Below are 14,628 nucleotides of genomic sequence, written 5' to 3'. Positions count from 1 at the left end.
GGAGGAGGAGTGGTAGGGTACCATGGAGTGCCAGGGCAACACTCTCTGAAGAGGAGCACATGGTCGGCCATGACGGTCAGCCAGGCTAGAGAGGTGTACCCATCGTCTGTCCGGGGAGGAGGAGGAGGAGGAGGAGGAGGAGGAGGAGAAGGAGGCTATGACAAGGCCTTGGTACCGCTGGAGAACAAACTGAAGGAGAGGACCTTTCACTACCTACAGGTAGGTGGGTGGGTGGGTGGGTGGGTGGGTGGGTGGGTGGGAGGGAGGGAGGGAGGGAGGGAGGGAGGGAGGGAGGGAGGGAGGGAGGGAGGGAGGGAGGGAGGGAGGGAGGGAGGGAGGGGTGAGAGGGAAGGAGGGAGGGTGAAGGGAAGGAGGGAGCGAGGGAAGGAGGGAGGGAGGGAGGGAGGTAGGAAGGGAGGGAGGTAGGGAGGGAGGGAGGGAGGTTTGCACCTGTAGCTTTCATCGTGAATAATGTCCGTTAAAATGTTGAAGGTTACTTTGTGCAATACGCGTTTGCGTATTAGATTAGATGAGGGGAAATAGTGACCTTAAAGTGTCTGTTAACTCCAAAATCAAAGTTTGTCCAAAGTGGCGTTTAAGTCCATGTTCCACGCCATGTGTAGGCAGTGTAGATCCAGCTTCCTGACTCTGGGAAAGAAAGACACTGTCTCAAATGACCAAACGTCAAACGCCCTCTCCATATCTAACTCTTACAGAAGAGCTTTTCAGATATTTGAATATAGCGCGGGGGGGGGGGGGGGGGGGGGGGTATTTTGGAGCCTCATTTCAACATGGTGTCATGCTATTTTAACTGATATTATACCTATATATATATAAGAAACCAATCAAGCTTCTTTCACAATAATAACTTAGGCTACGTCCCTAATGGCACCCTATTCCCTATATAGTGCACTACTTTAGACCAGAGCCCTATGGAACCCTATTCCCTAATAGTACACTACCTTAGACCAGAGCCCTATGGCACCCTATTCCCTATATATAGTACACTACCTTAGACCAGAGCCCTATTTCCTGCTACATCCTCCAGCATGACCGGTTTGGCGGTGGGTCAGTCATGGTGTGGGGTGGCATTTCTTTGGGGGGCCGCACAGCCCTCCATGTGCTCGCCAGAGGTAGCCTGACTGCCATTAGGTACCGAGATGAGATCCTCAGACCCCTTGTGAGACCATATGCTGGTGCGGTTGGCCCTGGGTTCCTCCTAATGCAAGACAATGCTAGACCTCATGTGGCTGGAATGTGTCAGCAGTTCCTGCAAGAGGAAGGCATTGATGCTATGGACTGGCCCGCCCGTTCCCCAGACCTGAATCCAATTGAGCACATCTGGGACATCATGTCTCGCTCCATCCACCAACGCCACGTTGCACCACAGACTGTCCAGGAGTTGGTGGATGCTTTAGTCCAGGTCTGGGAGGAGATCCCTCAGGAGACCATCCGCCACCTCATCAGGAGCATGCCCAGGCATTGTAGGGAGGTCATACAGGCATGTGGAGGCCACATGAGCCTCATTTTAACTTGTTTTAAGGACATTACATCAAAGTTGGATCAGCTAGTAGTGTGGTTTTCCACTTTAATTTTGAGTGTGACTCCAAATCCAGACCTCCATGGGTTGATAAATTTGATTTCCATTGATCATTTTTGTGTGATTTTGTTGTCAGCACATTCAACTATGTAAAGAAAAAAGTATTTAATAAGAATATTTCATTCATTCAGATCTAGGATGTGTTATTTTAGTGTTCCCTTTATTTTTTTGAGCAGTGTAGTACACTACTTTAGACCAGAGCCCTATTCCCTATATAGTGCACTACTATAGACCAGAGCCCTATTCCCTATATAGTGCACTACTATAGACCAGAGCCCTATTCCCTGTATAGTACACTACTATAGACCAGATCCCTATTCCCTATATAGTACACTACTATAGACCAGAGCCCTATTCCCTATATAGTGCACTACTATAGACCAGATCCCTATTCCCTATATAGTAGACTACTATAGACCAGATCCCTATTCCCTATATAGTACACTACTATAGACCAGAGCCCTATTCCCTATATAGTGCACTACTATAGACCAGATCCCTATTCCCTATATAGTACACTACTATAGACCAGATCCCTATTCCCTATATAGTGCACTACTATAGACCAGATCCCTATTCCCTATATAGTACACTACCTTAGACACAGGAAACACACAGGGGACCCACAGGAAGTAAGGACGTACACTTAAAAAAACATCGTTGGTTTTCCCTCTATCTGAAAGTAAGTAAAGAAAATGAGTTGCAGATATGTAATGCTTTTCACTTCCTCCTCCTCCTCCTCTTCCTCCACCTCCCAACCCTCTCTAGCAGTAAAGTCATTGCCCTCCCCCTCCCCCTCCTCCTCCTCCTCTACCTCCTAACCCTCTCTAGCAGTAAAGTCATTGCCCTCCCCCTCCTCCTCTTCCTCCACCTCCTAATCCTCTCTAGCAGTAAAGTCATTTCCCTCCCCCTACCCCTCCTCCTCCCCCTCCTCCTCTTCCTCCTCCACCTCCTAACCCTCTCTAGCAGTAAAGTAATGTCCCTCTTCCTCCTCCACCTCCTAACCCTCTCTAGCAGTAAAGTAATGTCCCTCCTCCTCCTCCTCCTCCTCCTCCTCCTCCACCTCCTAACCCTCTCTAGCAGTAAAGTAATGTCCCTCCTCCCCCTCCTCCTCCTCCTCCTCCACCTCCACCTCCTAACCCTCTCTAGCAGTAAAGTAATGTCCCTCCTCCCCCTCCTCCTCCTCCTCCTCCTCCTCCACCTCCTAACCCTCTCTAGCAGTAAAGTCATTTCCCTCCCCCTCCTCCTCTTCCTCCACCTCCTAACCCTCTCTAGCAGTAAAGTCATTTCCCTCCCCCTCCTCCTCTTCCTCCACCTCCTAACCCTCTCTAGCAGTAAAGTAATGTCCCTCCTCCTCCACCTCCTAACCCTCTCTAGCAGTAAAGTCATTTCCCTCCCCCTCCCCCTCCTACTCCAGCTAACCCTCTCCAGCAGTAAAGTCATTTCCCTCCCCCTCCTCCTCTTCCTCCACCTCCTAACCCTCTCCAGCAGTAAAGTAATGTCCCTCCTCCTCCACCTCCTAACCCTCTCCAGCAGTAAAGTAATGTCCCTCCCCCTCCTCCTCTTCCTCCACCTCCTAACCCTCTCTAGCAGTAAAGTCATTTCCCTCCCCCTCCCCCTCCTACTCCAGCTAACCCTCTCCAGCAGTAAAGTAATGTCCCTCCTCCTCCACCTCCTAACCCTCTCTAGCAGTAAAGTCATTTCCCTCCCCCTCCCCCTCCTACTCCAGCTAACCCTCTCCAGCAGTAATAAATGTTTTTTAGAAATGTATATCACATGTACATAAGTACAGTTGATGTCGGATGTTTACATACACTATTTTGGAGTCATTAAAACTTGTTTTTCAACCACTCCACAAATATCTTGTTAACAAACTATAGCTTTGGCAAGTCGGTTAGGACATCAGCGTCCACAAGTAATTTCTCCAAAAATTATTTACAGACAGATTATTTCACTTATAATTCACTGTATCACAATTCCAGTGGGTCAGAAGTTTACATACACTAAGTTGACTGTGCCTTTAAACAGCTTGGAACATTACAGAAAATCATGTCATGGCTTTAGAAGCTTCTGATAGGCTAATTGACTTCATTTGAGTCAATTGGAGGTGTACCTGTGGATGTATTTCAAGGCCTACCTTCAAACTCAGTGCCTCTTTGATTGACATCATGGGACAATCAATAGAAATCAGCAGAGACCTCAGAAAAAAAATTGTAGACCTCCACAAGTCTGGTTCATCCTTTGGAGCAATTTCCAAATGCCTGAAGGTACCACGTTCATCTGTACAAACAATAGTACGCAAGTATAAACAATATGGGACCACGCAGCCGTCATACCGCTCAGGAAGGAGACGTGTTCTGTCTCCTAGAGATGAACGTACTTTGCCTGACATATTTAGAAAAGTTAGCCTTCCCGTCAGGACATTAGTCAACACGGACTGTTCATTACGAGGAGATCGTATTCCATATCAAACACAAGGCTACAAGCTAGCTAAATAGTTTGCTGCTAGGAAACCTGCCAATACGACAACCGAATTCAAAAATACCCGTTGCTGAAAACAGCTGGTGAAACTAGGAACACGAGGGAGGATTTGACTGCATAGCAACACTAAACTAGGAACACGAGGGAGGATTTGACTGCATAGCAACACTAAACTAGGAACACGAGGGAGGATTTGACTGCATAGCAACACTAAACTAGGAACACGAGGGAGGATATGACAGCATAGCAACAATAAACTAGAAACGTGAGGGAGGATATGACATCATAGCAACACTAAACTAGAAACGTGAGGGAGGATATGACATCATAGCAACACTAAACTAGAAACGTGAGGGAGGATATGACATCATAGCAACACTAAACTAGGAACGTGAGGGAGGATATGACATCATAGCAACACTAAACTAGAAATGTGAGGGAGGATGTGACATCATAGCAACACTAAACTAGAAACATGAGGGAGGATATGACATCATAGCAACACTAAACTAGAAACATGAGGGAGGATATGACATCATAGCAACACTAAACTAGAAACATGAGGGAGGATATGGCATCATAGCAAAACTAAACTAGAAACATGAGGGAGGATATGACATCATAGCAACACTAAACTAGAAACATGAGGGAGGATATGACATCATAGCAACACTAAACTAGAAACATGAGGGAGGATATGACATCATAGCAACACTAAACTAGAAACATGAGGGAGGATATGACATCATAGCAACACTAAACTGGAAACATGAGGGAGGATATGACATCATAGCAACATTAAACTAGAAACATGAGGGAGGATATGACATCATAGCAACACTAAACTAGAAACATGAGGGAGGATATGACATCATAGCAACACTAAACTAGAAACATGAGGGAGGATATGACATCATAGCAACACTAAACTAGAAACATGAGGGAGGATATGACATCATAGCAACACTAAACTAGAAACATGAGGGAGGATATGACATCATAGCAACACTAAACTAGAAACATGAGGGAGGATATGACATCATAGCAACACTAAACTAGAAACATGAGGGAGGATATGACATCATAGCAACAATAAACTAGAAACACGAGGGAGGATATGACATCATAGCAACACTAAACTAGAAACATGAGGGAGGATATGACATCATAGCAACAATAAACTAGAAACATGAGGGAGGATATGACATCATAGCAACACTAAACTAAACATCATGACTGCAACAGTAGGAACCAGAGAAATTAATGTTCGTCACTCACCACATTAAGTCATCAGATGCCCCAAAAACACGTCTCTCCATAAACAAATAAATGCAAGCTAAGTTTTTCCTCGTTGTATTCAAGTTCAGTTTGTGTGGTTGTTGGTTTATCTTTCTGTGACTTTGTATTAAGTGCAGTCTGCATGTGTGGGTGTTTATTGCATCACGATTGCAAGGAGTCATGATATCTTTTCCAACTGTCCTGTTATCTGGTTTAATGTCCATTCTAGAACGCTCTTCTAGCCAATCAAAAACAAGTATTCACCAATGCTTTGGTATAATATACTATACCATACATACCATAATATACTAAAACATACCATTATATACTATACCATACCATACTATAGTATACTATCAAATCAAATCAAGTTTATTTTATATAGCCCTTCGTACATCAGCTAATATCTCGAAGTGCTGTACAGAAACCCAGCCTAAAACCCCAAACAGCAAGCAATGCAGGTGTAGAAGCACGGTGGCTATGTGGTACCATACCACACCATAGTGTAAAATACTAGGGCATACCATACTATAATATACTATACTGTACCATAATACACTATACTATACTATACTATAGTATACTATACCATACTATACTATACAATGCCATACTATAAACCCCTAGGGCATACCATACTATACCATACCATACTATAATACACCGTACTATGTTATAGTCTACCATACTATAAAATACTAGGGCATACCATACTATACCATATAACCATACCATGGAATACTGCACTATACCATAATATACTATACCATACCATACTATACTATACTGCACCATACTATAATATAGTATACCATACCATACTATACTGTACCATACTATACCATAATATACTATACCATACTATAATATATCATACCATACTATAATATAATATACCATAATATAATATACCATACCATTATACAATATACTACACTATAATATACTATACCATACTATAATATATTATATCATACCATAATACAATATACTACACTATAATATACTATACCATACTATAATATATCATACCATACTATAATATAATATACCATAATATAATATACCATACCATTATACAATATACTACACTATAATATACTATACCGTACTATAATATATTTTGCCATACTATAATACAATATACAATACTATAATATAGCATTCCATACTAGACTATACTATAATATACCATACTATAATATACTATAATATAATATACTATACCTAACTATACTATAATATAATATACCATAATATAATATACCATCCCATAGTACAATATACTACACTATAATATACTATACCGTACTATAATATATTATATCATACTATAATGCAATATACAATACTATAATATAGCATTCCATACTATACTATACTATACTATAGCATGCTATAATATACTATACTATAATATACCATACCATAATACAATATACTACACTATAATATACTATACTATACCGTACTATAATATATTTTGCCATACTATAATGCAATATACAATACTATAATATAGCATTCCATACTATACTATACTATACTATAGCATGCTATAATATACTATACTATAATATACCATACCATAATATACTACACCATACTATAGTATACCCTATTTTAATATACCGTGCCATACTATACCATGCTATACCCTACTATACTATTCTATAACACACCATACTATAATATACTATACCATTCCATACCATACCATAATATATGATACCATAATATACTATACCATATTATAATATACCATACTATAGTACAATATGCCATGCCATACCATACTATACTATAACATACTACAAATACCATGTCATACCATACTATACTGTACTATAATATACCATACTATACTTTACCATACCATACCATTCTATAATATGCTATTCCATACTATAATAAACTATTCCACGATATCCTATACCATATTATAATATACTATACCATACTATTAAATACTCTACCGTAATATCCTATAATATACTACACCATAAGATACTATACCATAAAATACTATACCATACTATACTATATCATACTTAACCTTGCTATAATATACTATACCATAATATTATATAACATACTATACTATACCATACCATACTATACTATACCATACTGTAGTATACCATACCATAACATACTATACTATACCATACCATTCCATACCATACAATGCTATACTATACCATACTGTAATATACCATACCATAACATACTATACTATACTATACCATACTATAACACACTATACTATACCATACCATTCCATACCATACAATGCTATACTATACCATACTGTAATATAGTATACCATAATATACTATAATAAACTATACCATACTGTAATATAATATACTATACCATAATATAATATACCATACACTGCTATACTATACCATACTGTAATATACTATACCATAATATACTATAATATACTATACCATACTGTATTATACTATACTATACCATAATATAATATACCATACACTGCTATACTATACCATACTGTAATATACTATACTATACCATAATATAATATACCATACACTGCTATACTATACCATACTGTAATATACTATACTATACCATAATATAATATACCATACACTGCTATACTATACCATACTGTAATATACTATACTATACCATAATATAATATACCACACACTGCTATACTATACCATACTGTAATATATTATAATATACCATAATATAATATACCATACACTGCTATACTATACCATACTGTAATATACTATACTATACCATAATATAATATACTATACACTGCTATACTATACCATAATATAATATACTATACTATACCATAATATAATATACCATGCCATTCCATACTATACTATAATTTACTGTCAGCCTTTCTGTGTGTGTGCGTACATGTGAGGGTACAGTATTTATAAGTGGGTGTGCCTGATGTTCCGTGTTCCTCTCTGTCTGCTTCTAGCTCACGCTCTCCTTCTCTTTCTGTATTAGTGTTTTTCAAGCTGTCAGAGTTTCTCTCTCTCTGTAAGTCTCCGTTTTCTCTTCCTGTCTTTCTCTCACATAACTGGCGTTCGTGCTGTGCAGTGCGGCATGCTCCTGTCTGTGTGTAAGTGCCTTTATGAGCGTGCGTCTGTGTGTGTGTATGTGTGTACACATGCTATATGTGGTTGTGTGCATGTCTGTGTGACGTGTGCATGTGTGTGTGTGTGTGTGTACGTGAGTGTGTACACATGTTTGCACAAGCCAGACTGACTAACTAGCTAACAGTATTTGACTAGCGAAATGAACATTGCGTGTTTAGACCCTGATTCCCCCGTGGTGTTATTGGTATAGATTAGAAGGACATCTTGATTCAATAGAAAGGGATGCCTCGTTCTCTTGCCCTGTCTAAACCTCTTGCCCTGTCTAAACCTCTTGCCCTGTCTAAACCTCTTGCCCTGTCTAAACCTCTTGCCCTGTCTAAACCTCTTGCCCTGTCTAAACTCTTGCCTGTCTAAACCTCTTGCCCTGTCTAAACATCTTGCCCTGTCTACCTCTGCCCTTCTAACCTCTTGCCTGTCTAAACTCTTGCCCTGTCTAAACCTCTTGCCCTGTCTAAACTCTTGCCCTGTCTAAACCTCTTGCCCTGTCTAAACCTCTTGCCCTGTCTAAACCTCTTGCCCTGTCTAAACCTCTTGCCCTGTCTAAACCTCTTGCCCTGTCTAAACCTCTTGCCCTGTCTAAACCTCTTGCCCTGTCTAAACCTCTTGCCTGTCTAAACCTCTTGCCCTGTCTAAACTCTTGCCCTGTCTAAACCTCTTGCCCTGTCTAAACCTCTTGCCTGCTAACCCTTGCCCTGTCTAAACCTCTTGCCCTGTCTAAACCTCTTGCTGTCTAACCTCTGCCTGTCTAAACCTCTGCCCTGTCTAACCTCTTGCCCTGTCTAAACCTCTTGCCCTGTCTAACCTCTTCCCTGTCTAAACCTTGCCCTGTCTAAACCTCTTGCCCTGTCTAAACCTCTTGCCCTGTCTAAACCTCTTGCCCTGTCTAAACCTCGTGCCCTGTCTAAACCTCTTGCCCTGTCTAAACCTCTTGCCCTGTCTAAACCTCTTGCCCTGTCTAAACCTCTTGCCCTGTCTAAACCTCTTGCCCTGTCTAAACCTCTTGCCCTGTCTAAACCTCTTGCCCTGTCTAAACCTCTTGCCCTGTCTAAACCTCTTGCCCTGTCTAAACCTCTTGCCCTGTCTAAACCTCTTGCCGCATAAAAGAGTTAAGCCTATAAGGTATTTTTTTTAAATCAGGTAACTTTCCTCAAAGTTCCCGGCTTTTCAGAAAGGACTTCCTGTTTATTCCTTCCTTATTCTGGGAATCTTTAAACGGGGTTTTCTGGAAAAGTCCCTAGGTTTGTCCAAAAGCCTAGTAATAGTGTTATTGTCGATGTCTCGATGTTCAATGGATGGAATGTGATCTAACACTTTTTAACTTTAAAAAATGGATTTAACAAAATAACTATAGCTATTAATTATTTTTTTTAATGCATGTGATGAATGTGTCACTACCAAGGGTCTCTCTTTCCCTCTGTGTGTGTGTGTGTGTGTCTTGGTGTTGTTTGTGTGTGTGTGTGTGTGTGGTGTGTGTTGTGTGTGTGTGTGTGTGGTGGTGTGTTGGTGTGTGTGTGTGTGGTGTGTGTGTGTGTGTGTGGTGTTGTGTGTGTGTGTGTGTGTGGGGTGTTGGTGGTGGTGTGTGTGGTGGTGTGTGTGTTGTGTGTGTGTGTGTGTGGTGTTGGTGGTGTGTGCGCGTGTGCGTTGTGTGCGTTTGGCGTGCGTGTGTGCTGTGGTGCGTGTGTGCGCTGTGTGCGTGTGCGCAGTGTTGTGGTGTGCGCGTGTGTGTGTGTGTGTGTGTGTGTATTGTGGGTGTGTTGGGTGTGTTTGTGTGTGTGTCTTGGGTGTGTTTGTGTGTGTGTCTTGGGTGTGTGTGTGTGTGTGGGTGTGTGTGTGTGTGTGTGTGTGTGTGTGTGTGTTGTGTGTGTGTGTGCGTGTGTGCGTGCGTGTGTCGTGTTGTGCGTGTGTGCGTGTGTGCGCGTGTGTGCGTGTGTGCGCGTGTTTGTGTGTTGGCGCTGTGTTGTGTGTGTGTGTGTGTGTGTGCGTGTGTTGGGTGTGTTTGTGTGTGTGTCTTGGGTGTGTTTGTGTGTTGTGTGTGTGTGTGTGTGTGTGTGTGTGTGTGGTGTGTGTGTGGTGTGTGTGTTGTGTGTGTGTGTGTGTGTGTGTGTGTGGTGTGTTGGGTGTGTGTGGTGTGTGTGTGTGTGTGTGTGTGTGTGTGTGTGTGTGTGTTGGGTGTCTTTCTACTTTTGTGTGTTCATACATTTACATTTTTGTGTGTGTGTGTGCGTGTGTGTGTGTGTCCAGGTCCCGTCAGACGGGGTGGAGTGGGGTGGTCCTGACGGAGGGGGGGAGATCCCCTGCAGGCGCATGCGGAGCGGCAGCTACGTCAAGGCCATGGGAGACGATGATAGTCAGGACTCTGACGCCAGTCCTAAAGCCTCTCCTAAAACCACCATCATCGCCCAGAGAGAGGCCTTCAGACGCTCTGTCAGCATGGACCACAGGTCATCCACCACCAAGTAAGGGGAGGAGGGGGGGTGTCATACTACCATCACGTATGAAATCTGTCACCTTGTTGATGATGATGAGGATGATGAGGAAGATGGAAATGATTGAGTTGGAGGAGCTGGAGGTTGACTGTTAATCTAATTTTACTGTGTGTGCGTGTGTGTGTGTCTGTGTGTGTGTCTGTGTGTGTGTGTGTGTGTGCGTGTGTGTGTGTGTGTGTAGGTACTCATGTAAGGAGTGTGTAGATTCTACTCTACCCTACGCTAACAGCCGAACCAAGCCCAAAAGTCATGCACGCTCTCGGAGCTACACACGCTCTTTGACCAGCTCACAGGTAAGACACTTTCAGAGCTGCTACGGATAATGGCGCCTGCAGGGATCGCTAGCTGTTTTACAGGCTCCTAACCAACTGTGTTTGTAACTTGGTTTGTACATAATGTTGCTGCTACCCGTCTCTTATGACCAAATAGAGATTCTGGACATCAGAACAGCGATTATTCACCTCGAACAGGACGAAGATATTTTATTTAATGAGTCCGACGCGAAGGATACACAGCTTCCTCCGAGACCAGGCCCAAATCCCCGTCATTCTCGTAAAGAAAAGACGGAAATACAGCGGGTGGAGGTCGGGGTACCTTGTGAGAATTTGTTGACGAGTGGGTAACCGTCCTCTACCATTCGTTCTATTGACCAACGTGCAATCACTGGAGAATAAACTGGATGATCTCTGTTTAGAGACTATCCTACCAACGGGACATTAAAAACTGTAATCTCTTATGCTTCACCGAGTCATGGCTGAACGACGACACGGATAATATACGGTTGTCTGGGTTCTCCGTGCATTGGCAGGACAGAACAGTTACGTCTGGTAAGACGAGGGCTGGGGTTTTGTGAATATTTGTCAATAACAGCTGGTGCACGATGTCTAATATTAAGGAAGTCTCGAGGTATTGCTCGCCTGAGGTAGAGTACCTCATGATAAGCTGTAGACCACACTGTCTACCAAGAGAGTTCTCATCTATATATATTTTTGTTCATAGCCGTCTATTTACCAGCACAGACCGATGTGATGCAATAAGATCACACTCAAATATAAAGCAAACAAGAAAATTATCATCCAGAAACAGCGCTCCTAGTGGTCGTTCTAGAACGTTCTGTCAACATTATGATAAAATGAATCACTAACATTTGATGATCTTCATCAGATGACACTCATAGGACATCATGTTACACAATACATGTATGTTTTGTTCGATAATGTGCATATTTATATCCAAAAATCTTAGTTTACATTGGCACCATGTTCAGAAATGCCTCCAAAATATCCGGAGAAATTGCAGAGAGCCACATCTAATAACAGAAATACTCATCATACACTTTGATGAAAGATACATGTTTTACATAGAATTAAAGATACACTTGTTCTTAATGCAACCGCTGTGTCAGATTTCAAAAAAACTTTACGGAAAAAGCACGCCATGCAATAATCTGAGACGGCGCTCAGATATAAAAAAACAGAAATACGTCAACAGTCAACAGAAATACGAAATTACATCATAAATATTCCCTTACCTTTGATGATCTTCATCAGAATGCACTCCCAGGAATCCTAGTTCCACAATAAATTGTTGTTTTGTTCGATAATGTCAATTATTTATGTCCAAGTAGATACTTTTGCTAGCGCGTTTAGTAAACATATCCAAACGCTTGTGCAAGTCACGCATAACGTCGGACGAAAACTTCAAAATGTTATATTACAACTCGAATAAACTGGTCAAACTAAGTAGAGAATCAATCTTCAGGATGTTGTTATCATATATGTCCAATAACATTCCGGAGAATTCCTTCGTGTCTGTAGAAGTAATGGAACGCAAGGCGATATCATGAGGAAAGCGCTTGACCAAGAACTGGCAATCTGCCAGACCACTGACTCAAACACCTCCCATCCGGCCCCACAACACAGTATAAGCTTCATTCAACGTTCTACAGACTGTTGACATCTAGTGGAAGGCGTAAGAAGTGCAAACAGATCCATATCTTACTGGTATTTGAACAGGCGATGAGTTGAATATCGACCAGCATCAGAATTTCCACTTCCTGTTTGGAAGTTTGCCTGCCATATGAGTTCTGTTAAACTCACAGACATAATTCAAACAGTTTTAGAAACTTCAGAGTGTTTTCTATCCAATAGTAATATTAATATGCATATATTAGCATCTGGAACAGAGTAGGAGGCAGTTCAATTTGGGCACGCTATTCATCCAAAGTGAAAATGCTGCCCCTTATCCCTAAAAAGTTAATGCAGGCAAACTGTCGTGGCAATTTCCTGTATTACCAAACGAGGAGAGTTACAAACCACACACCAGTCAGAGTTAAACTTAAACTTCACCTTTAATAATAATTAAGCTTTGCAATAGCATTTGACTTTCAACAATTCACTATTTCTTATGAAAAGTTGAGAGTGTCAACGTAATGGCAACTGAGATCTTTTATAGCAAAGATTCACCGCTCTCAACTTACATGACGAACCACAGATCTTAGGAACAGATCTCAGAAACTTCACAAAGGGCCTTTTACTTGAGAAAGGAGTATCCCTTAGCGAGATTGCATTCGCTATAAATTATCACTGTTTGGTCTCTAAAACGAGGTTCTAATCTCGTTCCTGGTACTTCATAGTACCAAAACATTACCTCATCCAATGGCATATATCAATTGTCAACTCTATATTCTCCCATCTCAAGTAAACCCCCTCTTCTCCCCACTCCTGGACAAGCTCACTGAGGGGAGTGACTTGCGCAGACATTGTGGAGCCAAGAAATAATTGGTTCCCCCTTAATCACGCCATCCCTTCACATGGTTTAACAGATACATTCACATATGAAGACAATGTTCCATTCTGACCTCTCCCTTTCTGATATTCTGCATATTACCAGAGACATGTAAAAGACAAGCCTGACCTCTCCCCTCTCTGGGCTCCAAGTGACTGAGCCCCAGCTGAGAAGGCTAAAGTGCAACAGTATAGTCCAAAGGGAGACATTCTGATGACAAGTATCTCACATAAGCATATTATGTCAATAAAACATCTTATTTATCTATGTTACCCAACTAATTCTGATTCATCCTCCACAAAACTTAAATCCGTTTTGGTCGCACTACCAGAGGGAAAACAATTTCTAGACCACCTGAAAAACCTACTCCACACACTTATACAAAGCTCTCACCCTCCGTTTGGCAAATCTGACGATAATTACTTACAAGTAAAAACTAAAGCAGGAAGTACCAGTGACTCTGTCTCTGTCTCTGTCTCTGTTTCACTCTCTGTCTCTCTCTCTCTGTCAAATACATATTGTTCCTCTTCAGTACTGGTATGGTATGAGTATTTGTTGTTTTTCCTCTGGGTTTAATAAGTAGAAATTTGAAATAAATGTAGTCATTTCTGTGAATAATGATTCTCTTGGTGAGGAATATTTCTCACAGTAAAGGAGAAAGTGCATCTCTGTTTCTACCTCCCCTGTCGTGCAGTGACCACATACACGCTCCTCTTTGGGTAGCCATGTCTTTTTATGTCTGCCGGTTTCTATTGCCAGTCGGTGGTCACTCAGCCTGTACTTGGTAAGGATCTGTCTCTGCTTCGTATCTCTGACAGAGTAGAGATAATCAGCC

At 41.6% G+C, this 14,628-nt stretch overlaps 1 protein-coding gene across 1 annotated transcript in view; it reads left to right on the top strand.

The window, feature by feature from the left end:
* LOC120021991 (disks large-associated protein 2-like) overlaps window positions 1–14,628 on the top strand; it is a 43,607-nt gene that overhangs the window by 8,021 nt on the left and 20,958 nt on the right. The window contains exons 3-5 of the mRNA XM_038965795.1: window positions 35–219; window positions 10,762–10,976; window positions 11,188–11,299. Of these exons, the coding sequence (XP_038821723.1) occupies window positions 35–219; window positions 10,762–10,976; window positions 11,188–11,299 (512 nt within the window). The remainder of the gene's footprint in view (window positions 1–34; window positions 220–10,761; window positions 10,977–11,187; window positions 11,300–14,628) is intronic.

The sequence above is a fragment of the Salvelinus namaycush genome, chromosome 27 (genome assembly GCF_016432855.1).
Source record: "Salvelinus namaycush isolate Seneca chromosome 27, SaNama_1.0, whole genome shotgun sequence".
In the NCBI taxonomy this organism is placed as follows: Eukaryota; Metazoa; Chordata; class Actinopteri; order Salmoniformes; family Salmonidae; genus Salvelinus; species Salvelinus namaycush.
Note: the sequence above shows the minus strand (reverse complement) of the source record. Positions and strands in the feature narration are given on the sequence as shown.